Source organism: Python bivittatus, unplaced genomic scaffold (assembly GCF_059951505.1).
Source record: "Python bivittatus isolate LINGU-HERP-01145 unplaced genomic scaffold, Pbiv_v1 ctg000700_np1212, whole genome shotgun sequence".
NCBI classification, from domain to species: domain Eukaryota; kingdom Metazoa; phylum Chordata; class Lepidosauria; order Squamata; family Pythonidae; genus Python; species Python bivittatus.
Genome location: NW_028277098.1, coordinates 5,686,889 through 5,705,184, shown reverse-complemented (window position 1 = coordinate 5,705,184; position 18,296 = coordinate 5,686,889). Strand labels below are relative to the sequence as shown.

General features: G+C 40.9%; 1 protein-coding gene across 5 annotated transcripts in view; it reads left to right on the top strand.

Annotated features, from left to right (window-relative positions):
- The window catches only part of SEC16B (SEC16 homolog B, endoplasmic reticulum export factor), a 58,108-nt gene extending 41,252 nt beyond the window's left edge, over positions 1–16,856 (top strand). For 4 of the 5 annotated variants that reach the window (XM_025168460.2, XM_088128450.1, XM_025168462.2 and 1 more), the window contains 8 exons: positions 44–310; positions 2,689–2,759; positions 3,419–3,565; positions 5,681–5,791; positions 10,437–10,554; positions 11,279–11,343; positions 11,728–11,814; positions 12,437–16,856. In XM_025168460.2, coding sequence (XP_025024228.1) covers positions 44–310; positions 2,689–2,759; positions 3,419–3,565; positions 5,681–5,791; positions 10,437–10,554; positions 11,279–11,343; positions 11,728–11,814; positions 12,437–12,511 — 941 coding nt within the window. In that variant the 3' untranslated portion in view covers positions 12,512–16,856. The remainder of the gene's footprint in view (positions 1–43; positions 311–2,688; positions 2,760–3,418; positions 3,566–5,680; positions 5,792–10,436; positions 10,555–11,278; positions 11,344–11,727; positions 11,815–12,436) is intronic. The other variant, XR_015793462.1, reaches the window with a different exon arrangement.
- Positions 16,857–18,296: the final 1,440 nt, after the last annotated feature.

Sequence of the window (18,296 nt, the reverse complement as noted above, 5' to 3'; positions counted from 1 at the left end):
TATCAGTTGGGAATAATACTAATATTCACACTTGTATTATCAGGTTTGGCTCCTCATTTTGAGTTTGCACAAGCTCAAGTGTGCCAGGAGAATCTAGAGCACCATCCTTCTGGCCACCTGCCACCTGTTAATTCAACTCAGCACCAACCAGATGTGGATCAGCAGCTGCACATGTATCCTGGAGATGGACATTCTTCAGACAAGACAGATGCTACTTTAGAGACTTATTTAGCAGGAAATGACCAAGGTTTCATTTTGTCTTCAGAAAGTCTTTCAAGTAATCTTTCCTCACATCTGAATCAGCCACCAGGTAAAGATGGGTGCTGCTGCAGCAGTTATCCGTGATGTTCTGTCAGTTGACTTTAATTTAAAGAACAACAGGGCCACCATTACTGCTTCTTCCTATTGCATCTCATTCTCCTCTAGTGGAGTGGAAAGACAGTTGGGGGTGGAGAGTGAAAGTGATCACTAAATGTAAGAAATTATTGAAGGAAAGAAATATATTTCATCTAGAAAAAGATAGTATATATGTGTTTAGTAGTGGATTATAGACTACTTAAAGAAGACACCAAAGAAGAGGAATAATTGTTCATTCAAGAGGTAGAACATAAAACAACCAAAGAATTCTGAGTAGAATCTCAGGTTTAAGTACATTTGGTAGAACATCACATTCTACCTCTGCTGAAGGTAGTGATCTAAAACTAATTCAATTAGCTAAGTGAGACTCTGCCTTTACAACTCAGCTCCGATAACTGATTGTTTCTTTCAGATTTCACAAATAATGTTGATAATGCCAAGTTGTGTTTATGTGTTAAATGATTTATTTTTAAAGCCTTGAATGGCAGGAGGCAAGAAGGCGATCCTTATCTTGATGTTAAATTCCTTCCATTTGCTAATCCTCTGGACATTAGGAAAAATGTGGATTGTTTGAGAGAGAAGGCTGAGATGTTTTGATGGGTGATTTTGAAGACTGTGTAACAGCAGGCAGAAAATGATGTGATGAAAAACCCTCCAGAGAAGGGAAAATAAACGAAATGCAGAGCAGAGATCCACCTGCCCATGTGACTCCATTCCACTTTAGTTGGTCTTTTTCTACTCAACTGATTTACAGTAAAACACTGTGAAATACTCTAAATCAATGAAAGCCTGAGAGTGTTCCATAATCCTGTGAATACTAACCCATTGTTTTTGTCCCCTGAAATCACACTACATAATAGCAATAATAATAATAATAAAAAACCCCTAATGTTGTCAAAAACGATCTTATTTTGGCTCCCGTATCTTCTGCTCTGTGCTATAATGCTTGTTTAGTAGCCTTTTCATTACCTCCAAAGATGGTACTGCAACAGTTCTGTCAATTTCCAAACTATTCCTGTGTGTGCATGCTTGGAACTAAATGCCACTCTGGGCCAAGTTAGATATTATCTCTGAGATTGATGATAGGCTCTTTCCATGTAATTTTCTCCTAAAAGCTGTGGAGATCCTCTAGTTGGTTTAGAGTTATAACTAGGCATGCACGTTGATAATTCCTCTGTGCCATAGTCCCAGTCCATATACCTTCTCTTCCCAGCACCATTTGTCTTGATCTACAGTTGACATTTGTGATTGCTTTTAGGAGAAACAAATTATATAGGGAAATCAGGTCAGATTGGATTCTAAGGGTCTACCAAATAGTGGCTAAGGAACAATGAGAACTTTTTTGTTTGCCTACTTTCTAAAAGCACATTAGACTGAGGGCTAAAGTAGATGTGACATTAATCACACTATTTGATACTTTTGTTGATATGTAAATGAGGACCCAGCTTAAGTCCTGCCTGTGAAATGTATGCATTTTTTCCCCTGACCCTGGTCCAAAATCCTATTTTTCTTTCACAGGATGCCTCCAAACAGAGACCTATGCAAATATGAGAGTTCAGAGAGCAGAGTTTTATTAGGATAAGGACAGAGGGAGGAGAAAAGTATCCCCTTCATTCCGCTCCTGGGTTCATAGCCCAGGTACTAAAAACAAGCACAGAAATAAGTTGAAAAAAACCCTTGCCTTTTTTTGCCACAAGAGGGAGGACTTTCTTTTCCTAAGTTCTTCAACACTCCTGCTTAAGGAAATGTCTTCAAGAGGCTGCTTTTCATCAGAGAGAAAACCAGGGAGAGCTAAATGGAAGAGTGGGTCCATCCTGCATTTATTTCTCTCTCTCTCTCTCTCTCTCTCTCTCTCTCTGTGTGTGTGTGTGTGTGTGTGTGTGTTTGAAATTTGTTTCCTAAGCTTCACTAAACAGTGATACTGTCGCAATACTGGACTAAGCTCCAAATTGCCTTGTGAATCTGTCAGAGAGTTTATTTTACTCTTTCAGCCACTGTAACAAAACCATATCCAACACTGTGACACATGAGGATCAATTAGCATTGTTCAACATTCTCTGGAAAATAATGGAGGGGCTGTAATCGTGTATAACAGAAAACATGGTTTATTTTTCCCAATAAAATTGGAACGAGGAAGATTTGGACATGAACATGTTTATTACCTGCTTTTGCCTGCCTAGACCCATATATAGCACTGATTCTTTGTCAGAAGCCAGATCTTTTAGATGCCCAGAGGCCGTTACAGGGTATGAGGGTGGACTGTGAATACTGTTCCATTATTTATGGAAGCCTAGTCTTGAATAATGCTCTCAAATTTGGTTTGGTCTGCAGGGGAGACTGTAGAATCTTGTGGGCAGGGCCACTTCCCTGGTGATCCGAAGAAGCACATTCCAGAACATCAGGTGAGAGGAGGAGGAGAAGGATGCATGATAGTGGCAGGATCCAGGAATCAGATCTAAGATTTTTTTCTTCTTTTTGGCAGCCACAGTAATCCTAGACTAACTCTTGTTTCAATGCCATCCAGGTGGGCAACCTTGATAAGCTTTTGGTCTGACCCAGCAGGGCTCTTATGATATGTGCCACCTCTCTTGGTTCACATCTGCTTTTTGAAACTGGGGCCACTGAAGTAAGAACCTTGGAATCCAATAGAACGCTAGGGAAATCATTTGTAATTTGTATCCCACTTTCTTGTATCCCACTAGTGACTCATGCATTACAAAAAGCAGCAGTTCTGTGATGAAACTGGATGTGTGAAATTTGAGCACCAGGGCTATTTTCTGCCATGGACTTCTTGTTGGCCTTGAGAAAGTCACTATCTTCGACCTTCCATCTTTAACAATGTTGATTTGTTATAGGAATAGGAACAATGTTGATTTGTCTCACTGGATTTTCTGTTCTATTAACTTAGGTAAGGAAAGATTTTGACTTAGCCTCAGTTTTACAAATAGGATGATAAACCAACTGTGGAATTAGGCTACCAACAATACTATCTTGTTTAGTTATCTCTATGGATCTGCTCTCTTCTGGTTACTTTATGCTAATGTTTTCTCTCTGATATCAGACCGCTTTTAATGTGCGGACCCGGACCATTTCTGAGAGTTCCACAATATCCATGGCAGAAGATGCCCCTCCGTCCCCAGAAGGCTCATGGGATGAAGCCTCATCAGAGAAGAAATTAGTGGAGAATACAGGGCAAGAGGTAGCAAAGGTGAGGCACTCTTGTTGAAAAGGACAGCTGTATTATCTGAAAATTATGCAGATCTGAAAGGTAGGACTGTATTTTACTCTACCTTGAAGATGCTGGGATCATTGTACGTAATTGACCCATACTGAAATTCGTACAACACATAATTGCATTATGCCAGCCAATTCATATTTACTCAGAAACAAGCCCTATTAAATTCATTGTTTATTACATTCAAGTGAGAATATGCAGGCTTCAGTTCTGAGAAAATCAGTTTAGATCTAGCAAAAGAGAACATCATTATTTATTTGCTTTGAATATATCTATTTCCTTTGGTAGGTAGGTAGGTAGGTAGGTAGGTAGGTAGGTAGGTAGATAGATAGATAGATAGATAGATAGATAGATAGATAGATAGATAGATAGATAGAGTCAATTTCCAGATGGACTCATGGCAGTGTAAAATAAACCAAAATGCAAAAATAATAATCTTTAAAAGAGTCAAACCATATAATAAATTGCTATAACAACAACAAAATAGATGACGGGTTTTACCTCTGTTTTTTAAGGCTTTTTTAAAAAGGTCAGTAGCAATGGATCCATCTGGATTTCTGGTAGGAGGCTGTTAAATAGGGTATTTGCAATTGATACACAAAATCTCTTCCTTTCCCATGGTCCTTATATTAGGGAGGAACCCTAATCATCCCTACTTGAGAAGCACACAGTGAATGGATAGGATCTACTTGAAGTAGATGGTCATGTATGGTTTTAAAAGTCAAAATCAGCACTTTGATCAATTTGATCAAAATGAGCACCTGGAAGCCTGCTGGTGACCATTGTAGAGCCCTAAGCCCAGTGTTATGTCTGAATAATGGCTCTCATCTTCTAATAGATAGTTTGTTGGAGCAGTTGTAGATTCTGAGTAGTTTTGAAGTCTAGACTGCTTTGCAAAAATCTAATTGGGACACGAGAAGGGCATGAGTTAGTGTCTCCAGGCCTCCTTCTCAAGGAAGAGCTGCAAGTGATGCACCAGCCAGTGCTGAGCAAAGGCCCCTTAGCTATAAGCTCCCCCTGTCTATCCACCAATAGCCATGAGTCTAAGCGATCCTCAAATTACAGAGCTGTTCTTTCAAGGGGAGGACTACCCCTTCCAGAATTATCACTGGAGCAAAGAGAGAGCCATGTGGTTTCTGGAAAAACAGCAACTTGGTCTTCCTGGGATTCAGTTTCAATCTATTTTTCCCATTCAAATCCATACAACCTTCAGGCATTGGTCAGGACCTCCACCATATTACTGGCTTGGACAGGGTAGAGATGCCTATCTGGGTATAATCAGAATAGTGGTGATACCTCACCCCAAACTGAGAGGTCTTCTCCCAGCAGTGTCATGTAAATGTTAAACAGCAGGAAAGAGAGAGAGAGAAGAAGCCTTTGGCACCCCATATTGTAGTGGGTAAAGGGTTGGCCTCTCTTTTCCCACTATCGCCATCTGAAATCATCCATTCACAAAGGCATGGAACCATTGTGAAATACTGCCTCCACTTATATGATTTCAAAATAAGGGTCAGATGAAATAAGAACAGATTGAGCCAGACTACGGAAGTGTAATGGAGCTGTCAGGTGTGAGGACACACAATAGGGAGATTTGTTTGTTTCCATGCCTGTATGTGCGCTTCTCAGAAGCATTTCATTGGGTTCTTTTGGAAACAGAATGCTGGACCAGAGGAGGAATTACAGGAATGAACATCCACTGTAGATGAAGAGGATGAGGTTGGGGAAAGTTCATATGTTCAACAGCAACAATGTGAGATTCTGGTTTCTCCTGCCCCTTCATAGTTACTTACACTATTTTATACAATGCAACTATGATGTGCCTATGGCAGGATCAGAGAGTCAATGTCTCCTATGTTCTATCTTGCATTAGTGACATTTATACCAGGTTCTTGGAGGAGGTGTGTGTGAGAGAATATTGTGAATATTTTTTAGTGGCATGTCTTTAAGAAGGTAGTCCTTTCTACTCTGCCTGCAGAACAAGGCAGGGAAGCACAACAAGGCAGGGAAGCTTCATACTGGTTTGGAGGCCTTCAGGCTTGAGAGAAGAAAAGCCCAGCAAGTTCCACTCAAAATTTTGTATCCCTCCAGACTTCTGGTTTTGGCTGGCTCCGTTGGTTCCGTTCCAAAGCAAATAACGATGGAGCATCATCCGAAAAAGTTCCAACTGCTTCTTTGGACTCAACTGCTCCAGTTTCCCAGGTAACACAGGGTCTTTTTAGAAGAAAGGGTTTGGGTTTTTTTGGTTCTCAGCAATCTGTCCTCTTCAGAAAAATCTCCTACTGTTACTCTGCAGCAGCAGAATCTAGCAGAACAGCAGGAGCTACCATGAATGGTCTTTTAACTGATAGCAGTTCCGAAAGCATCCAAGGAACCCCCAGCTTGAAAATAGTATCCTAGATCCATCATTTCAGGAAGGCTAAATAAAAAAAAGTGGGACCACTATTACTTTTACAGGATATTTGTGTTTTGTAGGAAACCAGTAAGGCACTGAGGGTGGAGTTGAGGGTTTGGGGAGTTTTGCATTATATCTGCCAGCGGCTTATGCCAAGGGGAAGGGGGGCTGAACTATACCAGAAAGGCTGGAACTGACAGCTTCATCTGATACAAAAAAGGTTAAGGATTAGCTTGTATGCTCAACAGAATCAAATAGTAAAGCTTTTGTCAGATTGTATCACTTTCAGCTACTGTGGAGATCAAATTTTAGAGTGCCCCTATCAAACCCAAGTAAAAAAAGAACAACTGTAAGTAAAAATGAACACAACAGTCTGTTCGTCGATAGAAAAACAGCATGCTGAAGAGAAAATGTCTTGTTTGTGCAGAAAGGTTTTCACATAGGGGAACATTCTCTCTCGCCTCTTGCACCCTGCAGTGGGAGTGTCTAAATAAAAATTCACAAATGCATTATTCATTTGTTGTCTCTTGTATTAGTCTTCTTCTCTTCCACATCTCAGTCTTTGTGTATTTGCCTTCCCACTTCAACTTCCAACTTTGCACATACAGTATAATATCTCCAGTTCCCACGACAAGTGTTTTGTTAGTATTTATAATGTCGTTGTTAAGATTTACTACACTGGATGTTTCTTTTCTCTTCCACATATCCTGGTTTCATGTTAATTGTTCTCTAGCATTTCTTTTCATTTGTTTCATCAGTACCTAGATGAAATACTTGCTTATTTTTATTGATTGCTTAGCACTTAGTTGTGTAGGAATAACAACATTGTTAATAATGCAGTTATTGACACAGCAGCTGGCTATACTTGGGCAATCCTGAGTCATCTCAGAAAATGGGATTGAACATGGTTAACACTAGGATGAAAACCACTAGGAAATTTTGGGGCTGTAAGCTAAACTGGGAAGTTAGAAAACATCCCAGAAGAAAGCAATGGCAAATAAGTGTTTTATTTATTTATCTATTTTGATTTATATCACTGCCCATTTCACAAATGTGACTCTGGGTGACTTACAATAAAAATAGCTAAAAAACCAAATAAAGTATATACAGTCTAAAAAATAAGACACACAGCAGCTGGAATCATAAACAACCATTAACACAACCAGGAGATGGGCACCGAGGCATACTTGGGGCCCCAGGCTCAGGCACAAAAAAGGTTTTTAAGGCCTTGCAGAAGGCTAGCAGGGTCAGGGCCAATCTGACCTCTGGAGGGATTATGTTTCAGTGGATGGGAATCCCAGCAGAAAATGCAGTTATTGCCTCCTCCTGCCCCCTCCTCCAACCAACACTGCTTAGCCGATGGGACCTGGACCATACCTCTGTTGCTGGATTGGGTAGGATGAGTAGAAACAACTGGGAAGAGACGTTTCCATAAGTGACCTGGTCCCAAGCCATGAAGGGCTTTAAAGGTGACAACTAGCACCTTGAATTGCACCTGGAAGCAAACTAGTAGCCAATGCAGCTCACAGAGCAGTGGTGTCACATGTGCCAAATAACTGTCCATGTCACCGCATTCTGCACCAGCTGAAGCTTTCAAATACTCTTCAAGAGCAGCCCCACTTAGAACACATGGCAGTAGTCCAGTCTGGAGGTCACAAGAGCATGAGTGATTGTGAGCAGGGCCTAGTCCAGGAATGGGTGCAATTGATGCACAACCTGAAGTTGTATAAAGGCCCTCCTAGCTATGGCTGTCACCTGCTCCTTAAGCAGGAGCTGTGAGTCCAAGAGGACCCCCAGATTGCACACCAGCTGTTGGAGGGAGTGCCTCCCCATCCAGGACCAAAGATGGAAGGTCCCCAGAACTAGGAGATCCAAAAACCCAAAGCAACTCAGTCTTGCTTGGGTTGAGTTGAAGCCTGTTGCACCCAGTTCAGGCCATCCCACCACCAGGCACTGAGACAGAACCTCAATGGCATCACTAGGCAACCTGGGGTGGAGATATAAAGCTGAATATCATCAGCATACTGATGATACCTCACCCCAAACAGTTGGATGACTTCACCTAGCGGCTTCATGTAGATGTTAAACAGGAAGGGAGAAAATACCAAACCTTGTGGCACCCCACAAAGGAGGGGCCATGGGCTTGACCTCTCCCCCCATCAACACTGACTGCTACCAACCCCGGAGGAAGGAGGAGAACCAGCACAACACATTACCGCCCACCCCCAACTCCCAGAGCCAACCCAGAAGGATGCTATGATCTTGCTGAGAGATCAAGAAGAGCTAGGATGGATGCACTACTCCCATCTCACTCCAACTCGAGGTCATTCAAGAGTGTGATCAATGCCAACTTGATCCCATACCCAGGCCTGAACCCTGACTGAAAGGAGTCCAGATAATCTGCTTCTTCCAGGAGCCTCTGAAGCTGCAGCACAAGCACCTTCTCTACAACTTTCCCAAAAAAGGGAAGGTTGGAGACTGGATGAAAATTGTCCAGAATGGTAGGGTCCAGCAATGGCCTCTTGAGGAGGGAACAGACCACTGCCTCCCTAAGAGATGGCAGGACCATCCTCTCAGGAATTAACCACTGCCTGGGCCCAACCACATGTCCCTTCCCAGGAGGCCTTAACCAACCAGGAGGGACATGGTTGATTTGACAGCCACAAGAATTGTTGCCAAAAAATCCTACATGAATATATCTGTATAGTCACCAAGAGTTGAACCAGACATGAAGGTGTATTTGAATAAAGCAGTGCTGTTGAAGAATTTAAGATCCAGTCACATATGATTACCCTGACATTCAATGGAGTATCAGAGATGTGATGAGAAGAAGATATTGTTAACAAGAACAAAAGAGTCTGACAGGCAACAAATGATGCCAGGGACTTCAATCAGGAGTATATGTACTTGCCATAGAAACAGGACCAAAGTTGTCTTTAAAAAGACTTCTTGTGTTTGTTTTCTTTGCTTCATAAGTTTATCTCCAGGACTCAAATCCTATTTAGAATTCTGTGACAAGGGCCAGAATAGCAGAGAATAATGGAAGAAGAAGAGTGTGGTTCTTTAAGACAGAGGAGGAAGAAAGAGGACCAACAGAAAAGGTCTAAGGAACTGTCTATTCCTGAACCTTGTCCTCAGGAAGACATTCTCAGGTTTTCTCAGACAATACTGTGTTTCTTGGCTTGGAGGTTAACTTTCAAATTCTCAGCTAGATTGCTCGTTTCTCTAGTTTCTGAAGTAAGCCTACAGCCAGTTGACATGCAATTAGCTTTCTGGGGGCAATCAGAAAATAAGAATAATCAACTCAGCCAATGTGTGCCACAGGAGTTATAGACAAAATGATGTCATTGAGGAACAAGATGGAGGTACTGTCATGCTTAGGAGAACTCAGGAGTTTTTAGAAGTACTCTTCCCCCCACTGAGATCTCCCCCTTCAAATGCTCCAGTAAAGACTGAATATGTTTAGTAGCCCCCCACTGAACATGCTGGGCAGATGTGGCTCCAGCTTTTATTACAGTCACTTTACTGCCCAACAAAATGTTGAAAAATGAAAAGAGATATTCTGTATCAACAAGCATCGGCCCTGGTGGTTCTCATGCTGCATCAGTTCTTCCTTCCACACCAATCCTGCTTCTCTCTGTCAGTTGGTTAGGAGGCTCTTGGGGAGATTTGTATGACTTAATTGTATTCCCAAAGCATTTTGAATCATGATTGTTTGTAAAGAGGAACTCTCAAATATAATGAATGGATTGGCTGATCTCACAAAATAGCAGAAGGAAAAAGACCTTCTGATCAGTTTGTTTCATTTGAGTTTCCCTTGGCAAAAAAATGGCAATTGGAAATGCATCAGGAATAAACTTGCTGCATCTAAATTATATATTTCTTTCTAATCTTTTGCTGGTCTTTTGCTGTTTTTTTAAAAAACTCCTTTGCTACAAGGCCCTGGGTTTGTGCTACCAAAGGAAGAGTGTATATGCCCTAAAGTCCAGCCCCTAATTAGTAACAACTAATGCTAACCATTGGACAGCTCATTTTCTTCCAGGAGTTCTACCTGATTGTTTTGAATTTCAGGATTTATTGATTTATTGATTTAAAAGATGCATATGGCCACCCATCTTGTAGCACACAACTCAGGGTGGCTACAGACAGTGATAAAAAGCACAAACAATAAACCAATACAAAAAAGAAAAGAAGAAAAATCAAGAAAAAACAGGCACCCAATCTATAGCAATATCCATTCATCTCTTGGGTCTCTGGGCTCCAAACTTACTGTCCCAGTGCCTGTGGGAAAAACCAGCTCTTCACTGATTTAAGGAAGGCCCAGGGGATGGGGGCCCACCGGATCTCAAGGGAAAGGGTGTTCCACAGTCTTCACAGGAAGGTTGAAGATAATTTTTGAAAACAGCCAACAGCTAATTTATTTCATCACTGTTGTATATTTTCCTTCTCCAGGAGAAAACTGCCCAGCCTGTTTCAGTTTCACCCATGAATGAGGCAAAGCCTGCATCACTTCATTGCCCTCCTCCTCTTTCTCACACAGAAGGCAATCCTTTTTCCAAGAGATCTCCAGGTAAATATATCCCTGCATGTTTCTGAATGAATTGCTCCATATATCGCTAGTTTAGTTGTAACTAAAAATATTCTGTGCACAGATGTTTTTGCAATTTCCCCCCCTTTTTTTGTGGATAATCGTACCCAAGATTTTTGGTACATCCCTCAACATTTGATATGTTCCCTTGGAGATAGGGAAAACCAATGAGATTTGTCATCAAGGGGAAGGAGTAGAGGAGAACTTCACACAAGTAGAAGTACAGTTAGTCCTCATTGAATAACCACTCGAACTTACAACAGTGCTGAACGAGGGGGACTTATGATGAGTCCTCAGTTGCAGCCATTGCAGCATCCCTGCAGTCATGTGATCCTGATTTGGGTGCTTGGCAGCTGACTCATAATTACGATGTTGCAGCATCCCGCAGTCACATGATCACCATTTGTGACCTTGACTGCTGGCTTCTGACAAGCAAAGTCAATGAGGAAGCTGGCAGGAGGTCGCAAATGGTGATCATGTGACTGGGGGATGCTGTGACTCTACCAGATTCACCTAACAACGGCAACTGGGACTGCCACAACTGCCATTGTAAGTTGGTGTTGTCATGTGACATCACACCTTACGACTGCATTGCTTAGAGACAGTTGTTGCTCTCAATTATTGTTGGTAACTGAGGACTACCCGTACTACAATGCTGCTTTAAATCTCACCATTAAAAAACATATAATATCTGTTATTTCTCCAGAAGCCCAAAATCCACAAGGCCATAGCAGCTTGGAAGCAGCTGTAGTTTCAGATGCTGGTTATCAGGTGAGATAAGGAAAACAGTGTTGTATACAAAATGAAACCTCTGGTTTGGAAGAGAAATGTCACTGGGGAGGTCAAAAATCCAGTCACGCAAACTTTGGGAATTCAGGTTGGAAGAAGAGCAAGCCAGCTGTTGTGGGAACATTATATTTGGTGCTATATTCTAGTGATAGGTGATCATGTGCCCTCCCAATGTCTCTGTTTACAGTTTCCATAATAATTTTGACTTGGCCTGATTGGAGTTGAAATCTAAAAATATCTGGAAGAAACCAGATTGCTGCCCTTTGGCCTCCATCTTGAGTGATTCTGTTGTATGTAACTTGGTATTTCTTCTTGCTTTTCTTAACAACTCTTGACAGTTCATAATTTTTTCTCCTGATATTTCAGATTAATTCCTTCAGACATCAGTACAACCCTGATAGTGTGCCTCTATTCCCCACAGAAGGGGCAGTTCCATTGTTCAATCCTGCTCAGGTATGTGTGTGTACACATGTGAAGGAGGGGTAAAGAAAGAGGAGTTTCAGGCCAGAAAACTATATTGTAAATACTGTAAACAACAACATAAGAATGTTATCAGTAGAACAGAATGTGAATCCCTCTAGTATTCCCTTCTCCAAGTTGGTGCCCTCCAAATAATGCCTTAATACTAGAAATTGATGTCCATCAAATCTAGATAGCACAAGGTTCAGAAAGACCGATCCAATTGAACATTTTCTTGCAGACTAGCCAGGAGGGAGGTAATGGTTTTTCTAGCACTTTGATCCCAGTCTCTTGTACTAGAGGTATACTTTCTGTATATTTGGAGACATATAGAGAGAAATGTATGGGGAAGCTTAATTGTTTCAGTTATCTATTATGGCTTCTCTATCAAATATAGCTTTGGATGAGTTCATTGACATGAAAGATATTGGCAAAGGTCCTTGGGCAGAGTTCTTGAGGCACAGGGTAATGTTGATGCCTTTTCATAACCATCACTTTGGAGCTGTAACAGTGCAAAAATGTTGACATCTTAAATATTCTTATTGCACAGTCAACACTGGATCATTTGAAGGCTATGAAAAACTGCCAATTTTACAAGACGGTTCTTTCTTATCAGGTCACTACACCAGCAGCCTCTGGCACTGGGCATCTGCAACGGAGTTTTCAGAAGTACTACCCACAATACAAATAATCCAGGATACTTCTATGACTGTCCCTCTGATCAGAAGCCATTTCCTTACCCAAAGACGGCAGTTCTGTGATCTCTTTGCTACCCTTCTTTACTGGAATTAGAGCTTGTTATCAAAAGGATAACAGCACAAATGTGAGCAGATGGATAGGCCTCTTCCACTTCTATTTGCTTGGTACTTTTTAAAACACAGTTTTACAGCAGATGGTGTGGAGACGAACATAAAATAAAAAGGGAAGACCCTCTTAGTTTCTGTTCTGTTCTGCAAAGAACTTAGCAGGGAACTAGTTAATACTCTACATTTGCATAGGATCTCTTATATATTTGGTTGAGAACAAATCTCACTGAGATCAGTGTAATTTTTGGGTAAATTAAATTATGCTGCTATGTATCAAAGAACAACATATACTTAAACATAGTTACTTGGCAATAAATCTCCTTATTTTATTTGTACATTAAAATTTTAAGATGTTTTGTAACATACTCAAGGTTAGGGTTAGGGCCTGTGGATCTAGCCTGTTATTGCTATGAAGACTCTGCTGTCTTCATTCCTAAAGCAGGGTTCTCAAACTTACCACTGCCCTCCCCCCCAAAAAGTCATTTTATGCAGTGCACAAGATTACTTCCTAGATGTTGATCTTGAAATAATTTTACATGCCGTCCCAGTAATAAAACCAAATATTGGTGTTCTGATTAATGAAAAATGCTGCCAGTTCAGTGGCCAAAGTGAAATGGCCATAAATGTTTTCCGAATAATTTTATGTTTATTGGCATATTGTATTCTTCATTTCTTCCATTTTGATTCACTGGAGACTTTTGTATCAATATATGAAAACAGTGTTTTTTCAGTGTTGTAGCCCTCAATTTGTGAACTGGTGAACTAACCCATAAGTAGCACTTGTGATGATTTGAGTTTGAGACCCTTGTCCCGTAGTGTGTCTCTCCCCCGGCCCCCTATGAGGTTATCTGGTGGAAATCACCATTGCTGGGAAGCATAGATAGACTGCATTGTCCTGAGGAAGCTCTGCGCATATCTGGTCACCAGTAATCCTGCTTGGAATACTTTTTCTAGTGTCTTTGCTAAGTTCCACAAAATCATAATCACATTTCTTACTCTCACTTTGACTCGGGGAGTATACTGCACTTCTGGATCGTCTTTTAACCCTGTATAGCATTGACATTTGTCTAATACAAATCTGTTGGTGGTACATTAAATATTGTATGAGGTACTGTTTGTAAACTGCCATTCAAGCACGTGAGGGAAAAAGCAATGGTCTTGTGATCTTCAGTTGCCATTAAAACCGCAAGCTTCCCAGCAATAACATTGGAACTGTCGTGTAGAAAACAATAAAAAAGGTCGCCTCTCCTACCAACTAATTGACCTCAGTTTCTTAAATAGGTGTAGATGATGCCTTTTTTCAAATTCCTGTATACATTACAGAGTAAATAGCAAGAAACAGTTTGCAGCTACAAACTAACACTTACTGCATAGTCACTTAACAAAGTATTCTCCGCCCAACTTCCTTAGTTTTCTGATCACATACTTAAAAATTGCCTGGTCAGATAAGACCAAGGCTCATTTAACCCTTTCAAAAATTGGCCTCTAGAGATTCATGTGTAGGGTGTAAAATTGATGACCTCTTTGTTCACAACAGCTAGTGATTTGCCAAAGTTATTATCCACAGATCCTTGATTTCTTGTTCTGCTTGTGGTATATGTTGCAACTACTATTTCAGGGTTATGGCTGGGAATCCCTTGACCTTGTCACATAGATATATTACTTCTGTATATGGGGTTTTATCTGTATACTAGTTCCATTAGCTGTTTTTGCTAGACATGTCCTCCATACTGGAAGAATATGTACATTTTTATCTCCTAGGTAAACGCTATAGATAAGAGATTCCCATGCATTTATACTGGAAACTCTCCTTTTCCCTTATATCTTGAATCACAAACTTGATGGAGTTCTGGTAATCACTACCCTCAGAAATATCCATTACCCCACTACCCCAGTTAACTCCAAGATATTTATCTACCACCACATTTCCTCTGTCTAGCTCAGTTCATAGTCTAGCTCAGTTCACCCAGGATAACAATTGCAGCCAATAGGTCGACTGAAATTCTTGACAGCAACAGATTTGGGAATTAATTAGTATGAAGACAGCATCTTGGCTTTCATTGAGGATTCATGGCAAAGTAGACATCCATGAAGGAGCAGTGACAGCATTGCAGCAGATATCAATGGCCAGATGGTGAATTCTGCCTGGTGAAATCTCTCCAGAAAAGAGATTGGGAAATCGCCCACATGTACTCCGGACAGCTGCTTCTTGTGAATAGACTGCAGGAACTGAGGTTTTTGTGGTCAACTTGTGAGTTGAGCAGCTGGAAGTCGAAGGATTTCAACCAAGCACACAGCTATAATGTAGCCTATACGGACAGAAAGTTCACCAAGCCTCATTTCTTAATCATTTTGGGAAATTGCTTCCTAACTGTCTTTTAGATATTAGGAACCTTCACAACAGCAAGTTTTCGAGCACCAGGTGAGTCTTCTTCAATCCTTAGCAAAAGGAGTTTTAAGTGCAGGTTTAAGGATTTAAAAGAATTCTTGTCAGACCCAGCCCAAGAACAACAACGAGGCAGTCCAGTCCAGTATAGTTCCTTGATTAGCTTGCACCTAATAGAATCTCGCCAGACTAAACCTTATTTTTTCTTTCTTTTTTATTTCTCTTCTAATTTTTCCTTCTTTTCTGCACTTTCTATTTTTTATATCCTTTAATTTTTTTTAAGTTCTTATCTTTTTAATTGTAAAGTTTAATAAAGGTATTTTAAAAAAAGGATCAAGACAGCATCTCCTGCATCCTATCTGCTAAAGAAAAAAATGGTTCTTTGCATATAAATTGCTTGGATAGAGAGCAGTCTGAATCAGATTGTAAGACTTATTTTAGTTGTTTCTCCTTCCGGTGAACTGAGTAAGGCCAGCTGTAAACCTGTAACAAGCACCTACACGGGGAATCAGCATCTGCAAAAGAAAAGTTAGTTTTCGTCATTTCTTCATCCAATCAATCTCCTGTTCTAGCTAGGATTTATTCTCTGCAAGGACATGATGTAATGACAGCAAAACATTTGTCCCCTTCAACTTCCCAGAGGGCCAACAAACACCCAGTAGATGATCTTCGGTGCACTTCCATCTGACCCTGAATATCCTGCAAACAGACTAAAATATGAATCCAGGCCCAGCCACCTTTTTACATGAGGATGCATAATGTATCCTCCCGACATGCAAATCCAGGAGTATGCTAATTAGGATTTTATCCGAGCAGCACCTTCTATTTCAGTGTGCTTCGCAGGCAGCAGCAACTCAGTCCTGTTCCTGTAGTCAACAAGTTCATCTCCAGAGGATGCATTTATATATCTTTTTTCATCTATTTAGAGTACTTCTAACTCCTCCCTCCCCAATTCTAAAAAAAATTTGGGCAGTATATAGCATCAAACAAAAACATAATAACAAAATCCAAATTAATGCTAAAAACAAAAGTTAACTACAAAAGCAAAGATAAAAACCAAGATAAATGCCCATGATGAGTGAACTGGGACCAAAAATAAGTTGGAATAACTTGTTTACCAAATTGCAGCAAGAAGGGGCCACACATAGTTCTCAGGAAAGAATATTTCATAAAGTGGGGGCTATTATGGAGAAGTCATGCCATCTCACTCATGCACCATGAACCTTAGTAAGGGGAGGGAACTTTTAGTAGACTCTTTCCCAATGATCCGACCAGACTGGCAGATTTAACTCTGGCAAGGAATTGCCTAATCTATCGCACTTGTGCAATTCAGGGCACTAAAGGTAATGTCCACACTTTGAATTGGACTCAGAAACCAATGCAGCAACTTTAGGTGCAATCTTATATTGGTGGGGCTGCCACGTATTATACTAGCTGCAACTTCTGAGTGAGCTGCAAAAACTCCTTGTACAGTGCGTTTCAGAAGTTCAGCTGAATGGTGATCAAGGCATGAGTTACTGAGGTCAAGCATCTTGGTCCAGGTATGGTCATAACTGGCATGCTAACTGAAACTGGAAAAAGCCCCCCCGACTGATAACTTCCATTGGCTATTTAAGCAGGATCACAAGTCCACGAAGAACCCCAAGTCATGAACCACTTGACTTCCCCCAGGATTACTGCCTGGAATCAATGTAAAATTATTTCCAGTGTTTCCATGTTAGCATACTCTCTCTTTAGGCCTGGTTAAAGATGAAATCTCTATTATACAGAAAAATAAAAATGAATCCAGTTTCCTTGTCTGCTTGATATTAATTTGTCTGGCTAATAAAATCACATTTTCAAGACTTCTGAGTATTATTTATGATCACAAGGAGACAAGGAGCCTATTAAATAGATGCAAACTGGCGTATGTGTACATTGCTTTCATTATGTATGCTGATTGGAATGTCTGTCCTTAGTTGCTGAAGAAGCAACTCAGATGTATACAATTTGCATATATGTCCTTCTCCATGGGTAGACTTGGGGCATCAAATGCTGGGAGAGGGGAGGAGGCATAGAGGGGCATTAAGGTGTGGACAACCAGAATTATTTAGTATAATTGTTCCCAACCTGTAATCTGGGGACCTGTCGTGATCTCTAACAGCACTGTGAGAGGTATCTGGTGCCAAAATAAATCATTTTTAAGAAATTTCCCAAGTTCCAAATTATTAAATCTTACACTTGCTTAAAACTATAGTTTTATGGCATACTTGCCCCAAATCTTGCAAAAATGTCATCAGTCTTGTAAGATTTCAGACTGAAATACCAAGATTTTGGGAGATTTGGTGATTGCCTGAGATTTTAATTTTTATAAACAAACTTTTAAATTGGGGGTTACTTGTATACTTGAGGGGAGGCACAGATGCCAGGTGCTCACAGCCACTGCGTTGCTGACCTCTGCCTCATATAGTGGTTGGAAAGCTGTGGTTGGAACCATTACAGGTAGTCCTCTGATTACGATGGCAATTAGAACAGGAAGTTCCATCGCTAAGCAACACAGACATAAAGTGTGATATCATGTGACTGTGCTATTTAGCAATGGCAATCCTGGCAGTCCTGGTTGCTGTTGCTAAGCAAATCACTGTGGGTTGTTAAGTTTCATGTGGTTGCTATTTGCGACCTCCTACCGGCTTCCCTATTGATTTTGCTTGTCAGAAGCTGGCAAAGAAGGTTGCAAAAGGTGACTCTGTGACCATGGGACACTGCGACATCATAATTGTGAGCCAGGCACTAAGCTCCCGGATCATGATCACGTGACCACAGGGATGCTGCGACGGCCAGAACTCCAAGGACTGGTCATAAGTACCACTTGTCCAGCGCCACTGCAAGTTTGAATGAGTGGTTATAAACCAAGGACTACTTGTAGTTTAGAGAAAGCAGCCTGCCAGTTTCCCCTAAGCTCTCCTGCTACCCTCAGGGGGAAGGAAGACACTAAATTTAGAATTGCAACTGAGGAATGGTATTGTCTTAATACAAAGTACCTTTCTTGGGCCAGCCTTGACCCAGCATTTTCCCACTTCCTGCAATATGAATAATTTCAGGAAGAATCTTATGACTTGATAATGTAATGTATGAACCAACTCCTAGATTAGAAAAGTACCTGTGGTGGGGAATTTACAGGCATTGCCCTCTTAATATTCTGCACATAAAAAAATGGAATCTCTAATGTCAGTTCAGAAAAATGAAGTGTTGTCTGTCTTGTCACCAAGGAAATCTGTCAGTGATGCCTACTACTGCAGGCCACC